Source organism: Ambystoma mexicanum, chromosome 8 (genome assembly GCF_040938575.1).
Source record: "Ambystoma mexicanum isolate Mex_15411 chromosome 8, UKY_AmexF1_1, whole genome shotgun sequence".
Taxonomy (NCBI): Eukaryota; Metazoa; Chordata; class Amphibia; order Caudata; family Ambystomatidae; genus Ambystoma; species Ambystoma mexicanum.
The window spans coordinates 72,647,709-72,667,299 of NC_090929.1; the positions used below are offsets into that span (position 1 = coordinate 72,647,709).

Genomic DNA, 19,591 nt, shown 5'->3' on the forward strand with positions numbered 1-19,591 from the left:
TAAGCCTACCGGAGGGTCCTTACCAGCCAGACGGTAGCATTCAGAGATTGTCAAGATAATCCATCTGGACAAGGTCTGCTTAGTAACAGCTTGACCCAAACGCCTTCCAGAGTATCATACAAAGAGCTGATCGTCCTTTCTGACCCGGGACATGCGTGAGATGTAGAAACTCAAAGCTCTCCTAGGATCCAACCTATGGAGCCTCCTCTCTTCCTTACCAGGATGCGGAGGAGGATAGAACGCCGGAAGAATGCCCTTCTGGCTCAAATGAAATTCCGACACAACCTTCGGAAGAAAAGAAGGACAGACCCTAAGGGCAACCCTGTCCTTATGGAACGCCGTGAAAGGTGGCTTGCTGGATAGTGCCTGCAACTCACTCACTCTGCGAGCAGAAGTAACCGCAACTAAAAATACAGTTTTAAAGGTCAACAGTCTCAAAGGACAAGAATGTAAGGGCTCAAACAGAGCTCCCATCAGGAACTTTAAAACTAAGTTCAAATCCCAACCAGGCACCTGGAAAGGTGATGGTGGAAACACATTAGTGAGCCCTTTAAGAAACTGAGAAATCAAAGGAATCTTAAAATAAGAACACTCCTCAGACGAGCGCTTCAATATGGACAGCGCCGCCAGGTAACCCTTAATGGTACCCACTTGCAGGCCCTTGTGGGCTAACGAAAGCAAAAAAAGACAGAACCACAGGAATGGCACACGAAAAAGGATCCACATTCTTTACCCTGCACCAGTTGCAGAACTTTCTCCAACGGCACAGGGATTTTGTTGCGGGCCTTCTGGCCGAAAGCAACACCTCCATCACATCTTCAGGGAGGTCCCAATCCTTTCAGAAGCCAAGCGTGAAGGTTGAGGGATCTGACCTCTGGAGGTAGAACCTGACCCCCCTCCCGTGAGAGCAGATCATCTCGGTAGGGAAGACGGCGTGGAGGGCAGATGGACATGTCGAGAAGGTCTGGGTACCACGCTCTCCTGGCCCATGCCGGAGCAATGAGGATCACTCAGGAACCGAACCTCCGTAACCTTCCGCAACACTTGCAGAATGACGGGGACTGGAGGAAACGCGTACAGCAGTGGACCAGTCCACTACGAACGCATCCCCTAAGGCTCTTCTTGGAGGAAATTCCCGCGAGCAGAATCTTTCGCACTTCTGGTTGACACTGGTGGCAAAGAGATCCACTTGTGGGGTCCCCCAAAGGGCGAAGATCTCCAAGAGAACTTCTTGTGCCAGCTCCCACGTGAGAGACCGTTCTTTGCCTGCTCAGAGCGTCTGCCGCCTCGTTTTCGTCTCTGCCCAGATGAACTGCCGAGATCGAAATTTCCTACTGTATGGCCCAGAACCAGAGCTGCATCGCCTCTCTGCACAGAGGGAGAGGCCCTGCCCCCCCTTTTTTGTTGAGGTAGTGCATGGCAACTGTATTGTCCGTCAGAATCAGGACATTCTTCCCCTGCACAGACGGCAGAAAAGCCTTAAGAGCTAGCCTGATGGCCCTCAGCTCCAAAAGACTGATGTGGAGTCTGGACTCCGACGGAGACCAACGACCGCTGACTCAACTTGTTGGCATGAGCTCCCCATCCCATGAGGGATGTGTCCGTCACGATAGTCACCTCCGGCCAGGGTAGCCAAAATGGAGCCCCCTTCATCAGATTGCCTTCGACGGCCCACCACAGAAGATACTGGGCGACCAAGGGTGGCACCTGAACGGGATCCGACATCCTGCCGGAGGACTGCGACCACTGCATCCTGAGAGCCCACTGCAGAGATCTCATCCGCAGTCTGGCCTCTGGCACCAGTAGAATGGAGGATGCCATGAGGCCTAGCAACCTCAAGAACTCGAACGCCGGGAGATTCTGGGCACGTTGAAACTGGTCCACCATCTGCAGAATGTGAGGAGCCCTCACCTGGGGAGGCGAACACTGCCCCAGGGATGTGTCGAGCACTGCTCCGATGTACTGGAGCTGCTGGGTAGGTGTCAAGTGGGACTTCTTTAAGTTGAGGGAGAAGCCCAGCCTGTGAAGGGAGTGGCAGGTGACTGACAGATGATCCAGGACTAGCTTGGGAGAGTGCGCCCTGATCAACCAACCGTCCAGGTAGGGGTAGACGTGAATCCCCCTTTCCTGAGATACGCTGTCACTACCACCATGAGCTTGGTGAAGACCCTCGGGCAGAGGTCGATCCGAACGGCAGGACCCGAAACTGAAAATGAGGTTTGCGGTTGGCGACTCGCAGGTACTTCCTGTGCTTGGGATGAATCGGCACATGAAAGTAAGCATCCTTGAGGTCGAGAGACACCAACCAGCCCGGAGGTTGAAGGGCCCGGAGGACTTGAGAGAGAGAGTAACCATCTTGAACTTGTCCTTCCTGATGAGCTTGTTCAAACCATGCAAGTCCATGATGGGTCTCAATCCCCCGTCTTTTTTCGGGATCAAAAAATATGGGGAATACCATCCCTTGTTCCTCTCCGCTGCAGGCATCAGTTCTATGGCGCCTTTCTCCAGCAGGGATTTGATTTCCTGCGCAAGGGGCAGATCTGGACTCTTCAAAGAGAGCTTCCCTGGTGGATTGTCGTGAGGCCTCTGCCGGAAAGGAAGACAGTAGCCGTGGGCTATGATCTCCAGAACCCACACATCTGAAGTAATGGCACGCCATTCTACAAGATTCTGCGCCAGCCTTCCCCCAACCGGCAAACCAGGGGACATTGCCCTCAGGCACTGCCGCTTCAGCTCAGTCATGAGGCCAAGAGGCAACTGCCTGAGCAGATTTGGCACCTCGAGTACCTTGTTTTCCACCTCTGGTACTCCTACGTTGGCCCCTTTGACTGGCAGACCCCCCCCCTCGATCTACCAAAGGTAGAGTAGTTTCAAAAGGAACCTCCCCTCCATTGCTGTCCCCTAGGACCAAAAGGCGGAGGCTGACGTACTGCAGCAATCAACGACTTTTCCGCAGCTTTGGAGGTCTGCAACCTCTCAAGGCTCTCGTCAGCCTTGCTGCCAAAAAGATGGTCACCATCAAAGGGCATGTTGAGAAGCCGGGGCTGTAGGTCAGGAGCAAACCCGGACTTCCGCAACCACTCAAACCTGCGCATCACGGTGCTTGCCGCCATGGACCGGCTGACATAGTCCGCCAAGTCCAGACGAGACTGAACAGATTTACACATTTATTTCTTTTTAAATTTAATTTATACCCGCACAATAGTTCGAAGGCGTGATGGCACAACAAGACACAATACATAAAAACATGAACAACAAATAACAGGAATGGCGCTATAACTATCCAAGCAAAGTAAATACATCATTAGTGAGAATAACCAATACAATATGGTAGTAATTGAGTGATTAGTTCAAGACAATGTTCATCTTTGATGTTGAAAGTGGGTGGTTCAGATTATGGAAACTCTATAAAAACAAAAAGGTGGACTACTTGTCCCACATCCCACCAGAATACATTCAGTGTTATGCTCACTACACCAATCATTAATATGAATTCATCATAGAACCCTGAAGTCAGCTGGTCTGACACAATTGGGAACCAATCTTATATTAATCCAAGCTTGGATTTTATTCTTTAAGCCCTCCCTTGTCTTGTGATAAGTTGGTTTCGCTACATTGGTTATTATGAAGTTTCTAGAATCAAGAACAAAGCTGCTCAGAGTGGAGTCGCTAGTCTTTGGCATTTCACATTTTTTCAGGCGCAGATCCTTAGGGGGTGTATTAGTCATTAGTTCCACTGGTATGATAGCCAATGAGACTCACTTTAATGGGGCTTTAGGGCCAGGAATGATGGTGGCAGGTACTACCTTCTGTACAGACGTCAAGTGCGTAACCACAGCAGGATCCTTTGAGTTTCTTGATGGTGTTCTGTATGGCCGAAAGGTTTTTTTGTCCAGATATCCTGGTTAGTGAAATGGGCCGTGGGAACTCAACTATCTCCCTCCCAATTATCTTGACCCAGGAGAGGAGATCCTCCATGTTGTGGCATGCCCCAAGGTCCTGCAGTAACTGGTCCTTATAATCCGTCCAGTTCGAGGGAACAATAGAAGTAATTGTCCCACAACTGGGGCTCCCTTGATTCTTAATGCTCATTTGTTCGCTCGACGACACCAGAATAGAAGGCGCTTCGGAAGGGTGTGGTAATTCAGGAGAGGCACAAGATAGCAAAGGTATAATACTAGAAGTGGTGTTAATGATACTATTAAACTGATGATTGTTACAAAGCAGCTCCGAGAGGAGACTCTGTTCCTTTTGGAGCCTCTGATGTCTCCTGGCACTTGAAGCTAACACCTCAGAGAGAAGAGACATTTGCCTCTCATTCAATGGTCCGTTGTGGGTAAGGGTGAGGAATATGGCGAGTAACCTACGCCCTCCCCCACCCTGAACGAGGGCAAGAAACGAGGGCAAGAAAACCATCCCGTTCCTCCACTTCGGGAATATGTTCAGCCGCTAAAGATACACAATTCCACAAAAGGTGAGTGAATCTTGCCAAGTAACAAACTGAGTTGGCTGTCTTTAAAGCCATACCCCAAGATGAAAATACTTTCTACGCCCAACCGTCGAAGCGATTGTCATCCCTATCAGGAGGGATGGTAGGGTACGCCGTCTAATTCGCTGGGGCCGTAGCCGCCTGCACCACTAAACTCTCCAGAGTGGGGTGCGCAGACAAGTAGCCGGGGTCGCCACTGGCTGGATGGTATTTTTTCGGCAACGACTTATTCACTGCCGGGAGACACTCCGGAGCAGCCCAAGCCGCTGCCACCCTTCTTTGTAAGGCCATATGAAATGGCAGCACCGGGTCAGTGGGTGCACCGTGGTCCAAGATATCTGTCAGGTCATCCTGCATAAAATCAATGGGTGGAGCAGACCACCCCAAGTACTCCATCACCCTCGACATGAGACACCAGTACGACGATTCGGCGTGTGTACCAGTCTCAGGCCTGACAAATTCAACCTCCGGGGAGGTCTCCAGACCACTGGCGTCATGCAAAGATTGACGCAGGTCTTCCATCTGGCTATGACCAGACAACAGGTCATCAGGAACCAGACCTTCCACATCAGACCCTTCATCCACCTCAGAGATGCAATCCAGAGGCTGGAACAAATCCCTGGATGAGGGCACAGAAAAAGGCTCAAACACAGGCCTTACTGACTTACTCAGGGCCTTCATCGGGGTTTCCACCGGTCTCTGGGGCACCTCCGATAAAGCCTCCTGAAAAGGTGTCGAGGGCATCGATGAAATCGACGTCGAGCGAGGTGCCGATGGCTTAGACAACGGCTTTGAGGCCGGAGCCCCGAGCTTGTCCTTCAACGGCCTCTGCGCCGATGGCGTCGATGACTTCCTCGGAGGCGGAGCCTCGAGAGACTCCCTCGACGGACATGGCGCCGATGGAGTCAATGCCTTCGAAGAAGGCCTCACAGGTTCCAAAGGTCTCAAGTGCGTCGAGGACAGGGACCTGGAGCGGGCATGGCTAGAGCGATCTACCTTGTCCGATGGGGACCCTGAAGGTTCCCGATGATCACGCCGACCGCCCGAGCCCAAAGGGGTGCGAGCGGTTGCCCTAGCACGTTCCTTGCTGGCTTCTCTCCAAGGTGCGGATGGAACGGAGCCCTGCTATTCAAAAATCGCCATCATCTCCTTGCGAAACATCTCCCATTCCACCGGAGATGAATGCTTGTTGGGACAAGCAACCCGCCATCTGGCGGAGTCCTCGGACAAGGACGAGGAAGGAGACCAGTGACGGCGCTTCCGCGAGTGCCTAGAAGAGGCAGAGGAATGGCGGGAACCACTTCGGGACCGAGACCCCCCCCCTGGATTTACGCCGACGCAGAGAGTCGCCCCTCGAATCGTCGGTCGAAAGCCCAGCGGATTTTGACTTCCAGGGTTTGGAAACCCTGCCTAGAGTCAACTTCTCACGCTCCCGCAAGGCCTTCGACGTCAAAGACTGGCATTCGTCACAATCATCGGTGGCGTGGTCCTCACACCGAGGCACCAGAGGCAGACGTTGTGCGGGTCCGTCAGCGACATCTTGGAACCACAGTCCCGACACATCTTGTAGCCCTACCGCGGGGTAGAAGACGAAGACATGATACTTCACAAACAACCAAGTTCGAAGAACCGATTCAATCAGGAGAAGAACCGAGGCGCGCTGAGATTCCGAAGCCAACATGTTCGCAGAAAAAATGGAACTGAGGCTGGAGGCGTCGTGCGTCCTACTTATAACATCCGGTGACGTCGGCTCGACGAAGGCCCTCGAGGGACAGCGTATCGACGTCATCGACGCAGGACGCAGAAATATTTTCCGAAGCAGCACAGCTGTGGTGATTACCGGTCATAGATGTGGAATACGTCGGAGGACACAATCCCCTCGAAACACATTTAGGTAAAATACACATGCTCTGTAGGTAGCCCCAAAAGATGGGACTACAAAACACTTGCACTACAATGCATTTATAAGCAAAGCAATAATAAAACTATCAAGTAAAGTGGGGGTGAAAAAGTGGTTAAACAGTATAAAACCAACCTAACGTCAGCATTCCTAGGTAAGGAAGTTCTAGAGTTAAAGAGATCAGTCTTTGGTAAGTAGTGAGAAGAGTTAAGTAAGTCGCAAATGTCTCCCTGCATAGGACTTGGCCAAAGCAAACAGGAAACCAGTGTGAAAGGTAAAACGCAGAGTAAAATGAGTTTTGGAAAAGGAAGGATGTACACTCCCAACTCCCACCACTGAAGTCTCAATGGGGAGGAATCCTAGATCAGGGCTTAACCACCCAGGGCCAAGTAAAATAGTTTTAGGGAATGGGAGGGCCCTTGTAACATTCTACCAATGGTGTGTTTTGCTACAAAGTAAAAAATATTAGAAAAAACAATTGGGAGAAAAGCGGTCTGTGCACTGACAGCCTTGGACAGGTCAGTGTCCCCAAAACATTATAAAAGGGGCTCACCCACCCAAAACTCAGCCAGGATACCCTAAAAGACAAACGTGCTGGTGTTTCGATTGAAATCAATATAGGGTGTAAGCGATATTCAATCAACACTACAGCCAAGTCAATGCCTAGTCTGGGATGCTGAGGAAAACCCCTATTAATGTATGTCTAGTTCAGTACTCTGGATGACCACCCTTGTATAACACCCCCCTCTTAGAATCCCCCGGACCCCACTGAGCCAAGAAGTAGGTTTGTTTTGCAAATTAAAAGGTTTATTTGAAAAATTAAACAATATATATATATCACACTTTTATAATAAATTAATATCTGATAGTACACTGAGACATATGATGTTGATCAACAATGGGTAATCTGGCACTAGCACACTTCTTTACAATCAACGAGGAGTATAGGATGGATAAAGTAGCAAAAATACTTTTATGATTTCAAGGGAAAAGCAATGAGGAATAAAATGCAGTACAGGAATACATTATATGATTTTAGCAAAAGATAAGAATCACTTTTTCTCTGGCAATTCACCCCCCTCCCCTATGCAATGTAAGAAATGGAAGGAGATGGAAAGAGGGGCACACAGTTCTCAGGAATGCAATCAAATACAATATGAAATTCAGTCCCCCTCCAGCAAGCTCAGAGGAAACAGGTAGGAGTTTGAAACACAGGCCCAAAATGCTTTTAAATGTGATGGCAATGGATGGGAAAATGTGCCAACTGATTTTAATTCCCTCTAGAGATTCAGGGTGAGTGGGAGATGCGTGTTGGTATTAGTTCAGGCTCACTTTAGCAATGCTCTATGAGTTATTACCAAGTTGCAAACGGATTTTAACAAAAGAAAGAATGGAGCTGCTATTTTGACAAGTGGAGAAATTGAGCCAAAATCGCAAATCGCGGTAAATTTTGCGAGTGCGTGAATCGTGATTGCGGAATAAGTATAAGGAGTAGGAATTTCGTTCCTAGCCCAAACGGTTCCAGAGATACGGACGATTAAATAAAGGTAGTTTTTCGGATTTAAAGTAAACTCAAAATGACAGGTGACAGCTTGCAGCTGCAGAATTGACAGGTGTAACGCTCACCTGATTCCCGCAGAGGCGCCTGTCTTGACTGGGTGAATGCCGTATCTTCAAAGGTGATGTGTAACACACGGTTGGCTCTTTGGGCTGGACCTCTGTGCACTGTATGTCTGACTCGAAGAGTAAGATGTCTTAGGTAAGTGAATGCCGAGCTCTCCATCTGCCTCGGGGCAGGGTGCCGTAACCAGTTTGTTCACTGGATAAGGGTGCAGGCCTCTTGACCTCAGAGGACTGCTGTCCGTCGTTAACTGCACGAACGGTAAGTTCTGGGCACTTCAAATGTCTTAAAAGTCTTTTGTAATGATATCTCTTGTTTTGCAGGGTTCCGGCGATGGCGGATGGCGGGCTGATGAGAGTTGAGGATCGAACCCGCGTGAGGAATAGAAGCGCCTGGAAGCACGTAAGTAAGCGCTTGTAGCCTGCTTCACGATGCGCACTAACTGTCCCTTTTATCTTGCAGGTACAAGTTCGGAGCTTTAGAGAAGCTGAAGGGTGCTGGAATACCCACTGGATTCGGCGTGGGAAGGAGTAATGGCACGTGAGTAATAAAGTTGCCCAATGTCTTTAAACGCACCTTCTTTTGTCTTTCAGATGCGGGATGCAGCGCCGAAGGCCTCCGGAGCGTGCAAAGAGCTGGTAAGCTTTTGTCTTTCAGATGCCGGAATGCAGTGCGAAGACCTCCGGAGCCTGCGAAGAGTAGGTAAGCCTTTGTCTTTCAGATGCCGGAATGCAGCGCGAGGCGTTGGTGACAGCCGATGGACCAGGTAAGAGATGCGCTGCCACTGAAGACCATAGGGCTAACCTGTTCTTTCTTTGTCTTTACAGGTGCTGCTGAAGACTGGATTCCAGGATGGTAAGCCTTTGTTCCCTTAGGCCCAGGATCAGAAGCAGAAGACACGATGAGGGTTCTGCTGCAGAGAATGCAGAATAACACAAAGCAAGATTCATCCATCGGGTGTGGTTTAAATAGCCTCCTGTAGTGCTTAGGTGTCTCCTTCCACAGCCACGCCTAGGTAAGAAAAGAGTTCCTGCTTTCCAGAAGAGTTCCAGTGTTCTGAACCTAGGGAGTGGCTCCTGCCCCACCCAACAGGAAAAGTAGTCCCAAACAGAAGAGGATCAGGGGTTCAACTGGCAGGTAAGTAAGCAGCATGGTCTGCTGCAGGTAAGTCCACCCAAGCATTATGAGCCCGGCGCTTCCAGCGCTGGGACTGGGCATCTTTATGAGCCTGGTGCCACTGGCGCCAGGACAGGGTCCAAAAGGTCCCAATTGGGACTGGCTGGCACTCGGAACCGGGGTTATGGGTCTGCTTCCAAGGGAGTCGGGCAAGTCCTGATCTTTTGGAAGCAGAGATCATGATAACAGGTGACAGTTGTGCAGCTTTAAAAATGACAGATGATACGATTTCTAGGAGGCAGTTCTACTTAGGTTAAAATAGTTTGGATTAGATTATTTTAACTAAGAGATTGGTTCTGCACAGTTCTGCTAGGTACTCACAATATAAATTTGAAATAGGCCTCGCCACGGATCTGGTCAGGTTTTGGACTGGACTCCGGTTCTGGTCTCGGCACTTCACAGTCATCTGGGTCAGCTCTCTGGTTCTGCTCACAGCGGTCTGGGTCACTCTGGATCTCTGGTCTGGTCTCTGGCAATTGTTCTTGGCAAAAGAATTCAAACAGCTCGCCCGGCTGTGGAATAGTTCGCAAATGATTTTAAGGTTGCTGAGGCCTGCTGAGAAGAGTTCTCAGTTTGTGGGTTTAGGCCCTTGCTTTAAGTTCTGAAGTAAAGTTCTGGTCTTTGGAGATTGATGGATTTGAAGTCTGGATGTGAAGTCGTCGGTCAGCATGCTCCGCAACAAATGGAATTGAATGTCTCTACCTGTCCCAGCAGTCTCTTGTTATGTGTTTTGAAAATGGGTGTGTGCCTGGGCCTAGCTAAGCCTGCCCCTCTCTACTTGTCATTGGCCCAATTCTCCCCTCTCCCATGATTGGGGGAAGGAAATGGATTGTCAGCATGATGAAGTCTGTTTATGGGTCAGAGGATCCTCCCCTGGTCAGTTAGCCCACAAATCTATATTTGATTCAAATACATCCTTCCCAGATATACAATTTGTTGAAATTACATGTGCACATTATATATTCCTTATGGTCCATGCTTGTCCACCTCTGATCTTCCTGGGGGCTTGCATTCAAAAATGACAACATTTTGCGCTTTTTAACTGGTTTTGCAATATCGGACATTTACCCAAAATTACACACATGTGCGCAAGAGTATGGACATTAATTGATGAAGTGTCAGATTTTTAACATGCAGACATTTGGAGTGAGACCCTATTTTCCGCTAGCAACCCCCCAGAATACACCACAGGGTCCTAACGCCTCAAAATGTTCACAGAAAAATCACAAAAATAATGATATTACTTATATAATTCTGACAAGTCCGCACTATGAGTTATCTATCTTTTTAAAATTATGCCCTGGTCAAAAAGGGGTGTGGCTTCCCACATCACAGGGTGGAATAACTGGTTTATCCACTTCCCCCAAGCTCAGCTGCTAGCAGAGGCACTGCCCCTCCCAGTTTCCCCTAAGAGGAAGCCACTTTACGGCCCCCCAATATAACATTTGCCTGAGTCCAGGACAGGCCTTTGTTGAACTCCCTGTAGTCCCGAGCTGCTCCACCCCCAATCTAATCAGAGAGGTGACAACTCCTTTTGGCAAGGGGAGTGGCTGAGCAGGTTTAAACTCCTGTCGGGGGTAGTTGTCAGGCAGAATCCAGATTCATTAAGCCAGGTTTCAGCTAAATGTCACTTTTTGTTCCCAGTTTTCTACATTCAAGTCAAACTGACAACTTTTACATATACATTAAATAATTACTTCCTTCAAGTCATTTCAGAATATAGTTTTACATTGTATCCACCTCTTAGCAAGTCTTTCCTTGGTCTTGTTTTGTTTGTTCAGTTTTCCACAAAAGTCTGGTGGTTTTAAAACGCCGGCTTTCTGATAGTGGTGAGTACTGGTAATGCAACCATTTTTGGGATTAAGAAAATGAATTCCCCACAGTTCTGAGTTGCTTTTTTGGCAATCAGCATTGCCATTCCCAATGGTTTCAGGCTAGTGTGTGTAGCCCACTGGTGGTTTTAGGCAGTGCCCTCCTGTGCTCACAACATAGGCAAAAATGGGTGGCAGCCTATTCTTCATGTTTTCCCTGTGCACTCTCTGGGGAGTTCTGGCCATCATGATGTTTTCCATGCCAGTACTGCACAGTTTTATTGTAGGGCTTGGATGCATGGGTAAAAACATCCCACAAGCGAAAGTTGCAAAAAGGAAAGATCTCCCTAACGTACCAGAAATGATAATATATTTAAGCGACCAAGAGTAAGACTCGGACACAGTGGAATGTTAGATGCTGGTTATAGACTTTTATTGTCAAAATAATAAGAGGGGTAAAATCCTGTCTATCCTCATCTCTATGAGGGGTTTCCCTGCTTCAACAAAACTAAGGAACGCCTGTCAGGATGTTAAATAAAGAGTCTTCAGTCCCGTGTCCAAAACCCTAAAGGGGAGTTCTCTTCGCTATAAACTGACATGTTATTCTTGAAGTTTTAAACAAAGTTCTAAAGTGCAGAAACGAAAAGAAATACTTTGTACCAGGAAAGGGGTTCTTCCCTCCCCTAGGATTCTTCAGGTTTCTCAAAATGTGGCTGGCAATTCCAGTAAAGTCAATAATGTTCCAATGTTTCGTAAGGGGACGACTCTTTCCCTGAATATTCCTTTTTATCCACTTTGGGATCTCACAGTTTAAAGGGGAATGGTCAACTGCGACCAATTCCACCATTGAATCCCTTCACTCTTCACTGATTTGATGGTTGTCTCATTACTCAGAAGAAACAGGGATTTCCTTTGTCTGCCTCGGTTTCCTTTCAATGTCAGTTTTTTTTTTTTGTTTTTTGTTTTTTTAGATATTTACTCCTCTCTCAAAAGAGTCAACTTTTGTCATAAATTCACAACTTCAGGTTATTTTAAGTTATCTTCTTACTCCTGGTTTACTCTTCAGCCAGGGCTTCGCTCTTTTGTTACCTCTCTTGTTTCTTTGACCACTCAAAGGGTGGTCAAAGAAACAAGAGAGGTAACAAAAAGTATAGAGAGAAGGATTAAAGCAAGAAACCATAACGGTCTGCATCGACCGTTATGGTGTCTTGCTTTAATCCTTCTCTCTATACTTTCCTGGCAGGGTATTGTAGTTTAACCTTAGAAAGGGGTAGGAGTGCTCCCTTTGATTAATGTTCCACACTTTCAAGGTGGGCTTCTTAACCCCCTTTATTCACTTCTTCCTGGTTTACTCTCCTGCCAGGGTGTCACAACTTTCTGACTCACTGTCTGCCCGGTTCAACATCCTGCCAGGGCGTCTTAGTTTTCTTTTCACTCTTTCTTGTACCCAAGAAACACTTCTCCAGTACTGGGTCACTGACCCTTTCTTTGCAAGCTTTGCATCAATTGTACTGGCATTTGCTTTAGTTTTCAACAATGTTCGGTTCTGTATTAATTTTACTGTCACGTAGGCTTTTTCCAATGTTCGGATCAATTCTATTACTTTCATGTAGGCATTTCGCAATGTTTGTGTCTATCAATTATACTGCCTTCTCTTAAGCTTTTTACAATTTTCATCTCTATATAAATCATAAGGCCTTCTCTGTTTGGGCTATCTCGCATTTGGGCAGGCATGCAGTATTTGTCCTGAAGCACCCCACATGTGCTCTCCCTGGGCTTACTGGTGTTACATGGCATCTTCGGCGTTCATCGCGCTTCTCCGTCCTCTCGCTTCACACCCACTGACTGGCAATGCCTTCAGTGAGGCACTTCCTTCCCACGTGGCTTCCCTCTGTCTGGCAGCTCCAGCTGCCTGTGACAGGAATGCAGTCAACTTCTCCTGGCTTGTCTTTGCTGCACGCCGTCTCAGTCAGCTTCTGACTGCCTTCCGCACTGCACTCTCCTCCGGTGTCCCAAACAGCGTCAGAACATGTCGGATGCAGTGGCAAACTCAGTCTCTCTCCTTTCCGGTCGCTCAGCTGTGTGCATTTTAAATATCCCAGTCTTACTCAGTTTCCAACAACTAGAACACAACGTTGGTTTGTCGCATGTGGTCAACCTTATTACTCCATCAGTAATGAAAGACCTTGGGCAAATCATGCTCCTGGTCATACAAGTCTGTTGGCAGATCTATTAATACATTTATTTTTAAAGTTGCCATTATTCATCCTTCGAGTGTCCTGATAAAGGTTATTACAGACAGTCAAATTGCAAGAATTTTCCAACAGAACGGTATTGGAGCATACTTGACTGGCTATGTATGTACGAATCTCATTTGCTACTTTTCAAGCAAGAAACTGTTTTCCTAAAATGTCGATATACAAAGTTAAACGGATTCCAGAAACAATCATGTATACATTGCGCAAACTCAAAGAAACGGTTTTGCCAACCTCAGTTTATGTCCGATTTCTGAACAATCCCACAATGGTGCCATATCACGAATGAGGAACTCTCCTTGCGTAATTAGTTCTATTAATCAAATCCTAAACAAAGCCATTCCTCCAACAATCTTGAGTAAAGGCCTGCCCCTTACTCACCAGCACCAGCTTCTTAACTCTCCTCACTGCACTTCAAAACACCTATGCGTGCTATAAGAGCTAGACAATCAACCAACAATATTTTACTTACCCTTTTCAGTGGCACTAGCCAAGGTTACCAACTAGCCTGACAAGCTGGTAATCTGCCCACCTTAATATGAACTAATGTCTCACCTCAGAGTTTTCCCGATACCCTTAACCAATTGAGTGCAGCCCCCACCCACAAATGACACTTGCCCACCTACTATGGTTTTTCTCAGTCATGATTGTTCTATTATAAAGCCGTCTCAAAGCCTCTAGTGGCAAAGTGGCATTGTCAAAGCCACTACCTTTGGCTTTGCCAGCCATTGTCATCACATGCCCATGTACTATTATTTCCCCAAGCACTTCTTCATATGAAATCTATCTAGCAACAACTTCCAAAAAAAGCGCAGGTGCTAACACAATCCGCAGGTTTTGCAAGCACGGTCCATGTATTGATTACCAGGGGCTGACGTCACAAGCCCAGAACTCACTACATTGCAAGAGATTGTCACCAAACGCCCAGACTATCATTGGCTGTATACCGTGAAGCTGAAGAGGAAAGTGAAAGACAGCGTTGCAGTACATCACCACCCACACTAAGGGCACACTCTCTTCCTCCCTTGCATTTGGGAGTATGCAATGTATCTTTTTGCATGTACAGGCTTTGCATGAAAAGGTACACCGACAGACTTGGAAAGAAAGCATAAAGTCAATCTGTTGGCTATCAATCAAGTAAATAACAGCTCGTGGATACATACAAGCCAAAGTAAAAATTACTGCACTTCCAACTGCCTTTACCATCGTACAACTACAATGCAATAATGTTGAAACCCATTGCCCTGCCCAATTCAAAGCAGTAAGGTATGCAGGGTAAACGTGTCAGGCTGCAAGCTACTTGCAGGCATAAAGTTTCCCTCACCCCATCAATTTTCCACATGCAAGCACACACGAGACAAATATCCCTGGCCATTGGCTCGTGCATATTTTGAGGCGGAACAGAATGCTTCGTTTTTTATTAGGAAAGCAGGTTTATGAAATCTGGCAAACTAGACAACTGATATACATTTGATGTTTACATTTCAGACTGTCATTTAAATTCACGAACAACAAGCAGGTTACACACATGTGCAGCATAATGGGCCATCAGATGAAGGCAACCTCTTCATTATTGATTAAATCACATTAGAATTACCTTGTGTGATGATATTTCATCCCGGGCCTTGTGGTACTCCACCACACACTCCAGGCAGTAGTTGAGGTCATCATTAGCAGACAGGAAGTCCTCACGGCACAAAGCTCCAGATGCATACTGCTTCAGAAAGTCAGTGGTGGAGAGGCCACCAGGTGTGCACCAACGACATGTGCTCATACTTCTGTTAAGAGCAAAAAAAGATGTAGGAACAATTAACACTCTGGAAGAGAGGCAATTCACAACACACATCATTGAGATGTCTGGGTGCAAAGGATATTGGAAGGATTCATGTCTGGGTGAGAGCACTCATGGGCCACAACCCCATCCCAATGTTCCAGTAGAAACGGTAGACATAGATGAGAAGAATACACAAGAGCTCAATTCATGGCCTAGCCGAGCAATGACCAAAGGGCTTCATGAAGACATGTGTATCCTATGCCTTCAGTGATTTGCTTAAACTGAGCCACGCAGTTGTTGCTTAGATTGATGTGCAAAATCATCCAGTGACTACCAAGGTGCTTACATCAGGAGGCAGATTGTGTTTTGTGTGGATTAATAACAAATCAATAAAACTTGGACACAAATCAATTAGTATAAAATAGATACACGTTAAAGCCAATGCATATAGAACACAGGTCTGGGTGTACTTCTGTATCAACGTAAACCGTATAATCAAAACTGGATTAAACTTTCATTATGTAAAAAATAAAAACCCATATCAATATTAAATGGTCAGGCTACACAAATAAAACTCCATATAAAATGTCAAACATTATCATAAAATGTAGCCCATTAATGCTCTGCTTAGCCCCCTCAATTTAATTCTCCTTATTATGACTAACTCCATCGTCCCTTCTTCCCGAAGGGGAGTCTCCTTCCATGAGGCCATGGAGCGGAGGCTGCTGCCAGATATTCTCTCTGGGGTTGGTCTCAGCGGGTGGATCTCGTGGGAAGGGATTCCTTCTTTGGAATACAGGAAGGACAACATGGGTCAACGTGATATTTTCACCCCTCACCCACCTTTCTCCCCTTACCTTCCTCTTACCCTATAAGCTCTCCCATATACTTACGTCACACCAATAGTATTAGTAGTATTGGGACGATGAAGAATAGGGTTGACTCTACTGAACGGTCATCTAAAAAAACTGGGACAAAGAAGAAGGGTGACTATACTGAATACCTAAGTCAAGATACTGTGGCGGGTAGCCCTGAACAACCGCTCTGAGAACTGGATTGAACATTTAAGTCATCAGACACCAAACAACTTAAAGATGGAAGAGGGACGAATGAAAGTGTCAGTCCCTTGCCAGAGGCACCACGGTCAAGAGCCCAGCACCGCCAAAGGCGAGGCTGGGGGTGAAGCTGATGAGCGGGAGTTGGACGTTTATGACCTGGCGTCCCTACCTGCTCTGCCGAGGATCAGCAGAACGAGACAAGCAGGGGAAGGAAGTCCGCACAAGCGAGAACGCTGTGCAACGCCGACAAGTGGCAATGCGCAGCTCAGCCCGGAATGAGTGAACCGGAGCCGCTAGAGGTAGTGCAAGAATAGGAGGCAGTGAAGAAAAGCTATCGGAAGACTGAGAAACCCAAGCCCGACACCACAGACCAGGAGCCTGACAACAAGGTACAGGGTGAGGGGGGCGAGGGGGAGCTTAGAATACCATATTAAAGGGGTCTGGGACCCAAGCAAGAGAAAACATATTAAAAGGTGTCTTGGGCATGGGCGGGGGGGTCTGGGATGCTAGGCAGTATCTTGCAGGAGAGTATGCCAGAACTGACCACGAGCCATTGAAAGGGCTCCACAATGAGAAAGGCCAGGGGAAGGGCGACATTGCCCCTACCTTGTTGTATTTAACAGCCTGAAAAGGCCAGGAGACGGGAGACATTTCCCTCTACTTTCTGAACTATATCCATACAGAAGGGGGTCATTCTTCTGGACCCAGAAGAGAAGTCCTGCGTAGTTGTAAGTGTAAGGGATAGAAGTAGGGTTTTGACACAACACGGTGGACTTTTTAGTTAGACATTCTGACAGTTCCTTAGTGTTTTGATGAGGCAGGGAAAACCCTCCTCGAGTTAGGGATAGGTAGGGTTTCTTCTTTTTTATTAATAAAAGTCTTTGCCCAAAAACATGCCAGCTGAGTCGATCCCTACCATAATCCAAATTCTCCTCCTATAGTTTGCAAAGGTGAAAATCACCTTCACCTCTGCAGAAGTCTTTCCTCGACCCCCACAGCGATATTGCTAGACATCTCACGGTACCCCCCCCCCCCACCGAGTAGGGGCTGTGGTAGGAATCAAGGCAGGGAAAAACATATGCCTATCACTATGCATCAAAGAAAGGGTAAATAATAAACCCCTGAAGTGGGTTAGGCACCCTCACTCACCCACGCACAACTTCTAAGGTCATGTCATTTATTGAGGGTCTACTGTTCAACCTTCTACCAACCTCTTCCTTATTAACATATGCACTATACATAAGGTAATAAACAGTACTTTATACAGATGCCACAGGCTTAGTAGATGCAAATGATCATGAATTGATTCTCAATAATGAACACTCAATGAATGCTTTTGCACTCTCCCACAGAGTGAATTTCTTTTTATTAATAGAAATAATAAAGCATTGTCACTGTTATTGTAACTACAGAACACTCAATAGGAAAATGTTATAAATGAACATACTTCCATCATTTTCTAGCCTATAGGTCTACTCAAGAGGAGTCAGCCAGCTCAAATGCATTAGCTACTAAAAGCAATTGCATTCTCATCAATTCTCACTAAGCAGCCTATGAAATGGTCTCAATAACTCCTCTTTCCCAATGCAATATTAAAAATTGGTAAAACTGACTCTCATACTTACTACACTGCTCTGTGAAGAGGGAGAAGACCGCTGAAAGCTGAATGCCTGGAGCATGGGTCTGGCAGAAGGTGTGCCGTCTACACAATCCAAAAACCCAGAAGAAACCAAAAATAGCAAATCCAATGGCAAAAACCAACTATCAAAACAAAACCATCATGGTCCCTTAATGGCTGTAGCAAAAGCCTTAAAAGATTAAGTGTCAATTGGAATGGACCATGATGCAAAGATAAGCCAAATCTGAATAAGCAAGTTCCATGGGTATTGAGCAAATTGCTGGTAGAAGTGCTTCTGTATTCAGCTCAATCAGAAAAGCAGTGCTTCAGAGTCCAAGCAGAAAAATAGACACAATCAGCCCCTTCTTTCCCCGTAGATCATAATGGGGACAGTATTCCGAGACTGCTATGGGTTCTCCAGCCCTGCAGGCTGTTCCTCCAGCCAGAGTGCTTTTCTCCAGGATCTCTGAACAGCTCTGAGCTCCCCCCTCCCAGAAACGGACTGTTTATAGCTTGTAGCTCGTTTGTTTACAGAATCCCCTGGAATATTATATTGCAATTGTCATTTGTATAGCGCCTTTCACCATTAACACAAGAATCACTCCAAGTCTCAAAGGTGGTTTAATAGTTTTGTGCATCCTAGGACAGTCGTTAGTCTTTTTGAGCACCTTTTTCCCTAACCCAGGCGAATATATACAGAAGGCTGACCCGTAATGTCTAATTTTCTGACTTATTCTTGAGATAATGGCCTAAAGGCAATTTTGCCTTCTTTAACTAAACTCAGACTTCCTAACTTTCCCTTCTTTAACCATGTGTTAGTGTTCTAAGGGGTATTGGGAATTGTGCCTTACAGACCTAGCTCGATTCAGTTCCCCTTCTAGCACAGTCGCTCTCCCCCCTATTGTCTCTTAACCTCTTCTCCCTCACTCCTCCCCCCAAACATGAGTCCCTGTCTTCCACTCCGAGGCCTCGCCTACACAGTTTGATGTTTGATGTTACTCCCCCCGCCTCACACTACTACTCCCCCACCCAACACTTCTAGCCAGCTTCTGGACACTCCCTTCCAACTACTACTCAACCAATGTTCTTTTAACCCATACCATTACAGTTACTCCTTACACTAACTTTTCAAATCACACTCACCACACAAACACGCATACTGCACTACTAATTCAACTTCTTAGCCAATACCTCACCCTGCTCCTAAAAACGCCTCCACTATCTGCTGCTCCTGCCTTCCTCCTGCTGCTGGTCTCGTACATGTCCTCCTCGGATCTCACCCGATTAACTTACATTTTCTGCTGCCTTCCAATATCCCCACTACTCTGTTGGTATTGGTGCTCTATCCCTGGCCAATCTGGCCCGTCTTCCCCACCTAGGGCATGATGGCAAAACCAAAAGTCAGAAGTCACTAAGCCCCCAGCCACTTTTTTCCACACAGGTGCACCTAACAATGGTGGCCCGGGAACGCAATTATTCACACTCTAGGGACCAATTTAGGGTGCCCCGGAGTGCAGTACAACGGGGAAAGGATGCTTGGGTTATCCCATTTGTCCCTGGTGGTCATGGGGTTGTCTCTTCTCGCAGCGGTTCGCCTGCAGGGTAGAACTGCATACGTGCCATAGCTTTCTTTTTTGGGCATCTCTGCAACTGATCACTGCTGCAGCTGGGTGGTCTAATTTCTATACTTATGTAAGGTGCTGGTTCAAGATTCAGATCTTGATGTTTCTTCTTGGTTTATGGCTTAAAGGATGCTTCACTACAAGAAACAGAGAATCACTGGAAGTATCTTGTATCAGAGGCATGGCTTGAGATAGAGGTGTACTGAAGAGGAACATGCTGGCACTAGGGTAGAGGACAGGAATAGGGTCCTCTAAACTGCCATCATC

At 47.0% G+C, this 19,591-nt stretch overlaps 1 protein-coding gene across 1 annotated transcript in view; it reads right to left on the bottom strand.

Annotated features, from left to right (window-relative positions):
- The window catches only part of SETX (senataxin), a 1,477,926-nt gene that overhangs the window by 1,176,545 nt on the left and 281,790 nt on the right, over positions 1-19,591 (bottom strand). The window contains exon 2 of the mRNA XM_069609306.1: positions 14,850-15,030. Within this exon, the coding sequence (XP_069465407.1) occupies positions 14,850-15,026 (177 nt within the window). The 5' untranslated portion in view covers positions 15,027-15,030. The remainder of the gene's footprint in view (positions 1-14,849; positions 15,031-19,591) is intronic.